Here is a 290-nt window from a genome sequence, read left to right as displayed (position 1 = left end):
ATTTGGAAACATGGTAAATTCATTCTAGGTCAATATTATTGAGGTATTTACTCAAGTTTTCTTCATGAGAGTGTATCTCTTTCAGATCTGTAATCCAAGAGAGTTGGACAGACATGGACATCAAACACAAGGAGGTGTGTGTTCTTTTTCGTTTTTGCTTTGTTTATGGTTGGCATTATCACCATCATTTGTGTCATTGCTTTTCTGCAGTGTTGCTTTGTTTATTTTCTTGATTCGGATTATGATACGTTTGACAACATTCTGGTTGTTGCTGCTGAGGTTATTAAGAC

General features: G+C 35.5%; 1 protein-coding gene across 1 annotated transcript in view; it reads left to right on the top strand.

Annotated features, from left to right (window-relative positions):
* The window catches only part of LOC119582107, a gene marked incomplete at its 3' end in the record, with an annotated part of 6187 nt that overhangs the window by 3859 nt on the left and 2038 nt on the right, over positions 1 to 290 (top strand). Inside the window, 1 exon segment of the mRNA XM_037930349.1 lies at positions 86 to 134. Within this exon segment, the coding sequence (XP_037786277.1) occupies positions 86 to 134 (49 nt within the window).

This window comes from Penaeus monodon, chromosome 15 (genome assembly GCF_015228065.2).
Source record: "Penaeus monodon isolate SGIC_2016 chromosome 15, NSTDA_Pmon_1, whole genome shotgun sequence".
Classification (NCBI taxonomy): domain Eukaryota; kingdom Metazoa; phylum Arthropoda; class Malacostraca; order Decapoda; family Penaeidae; genus Penaeus; species Penaeus monodon.
This window is presented reverse-complemented; position numbering and strand designations above follow the sequence as displayed.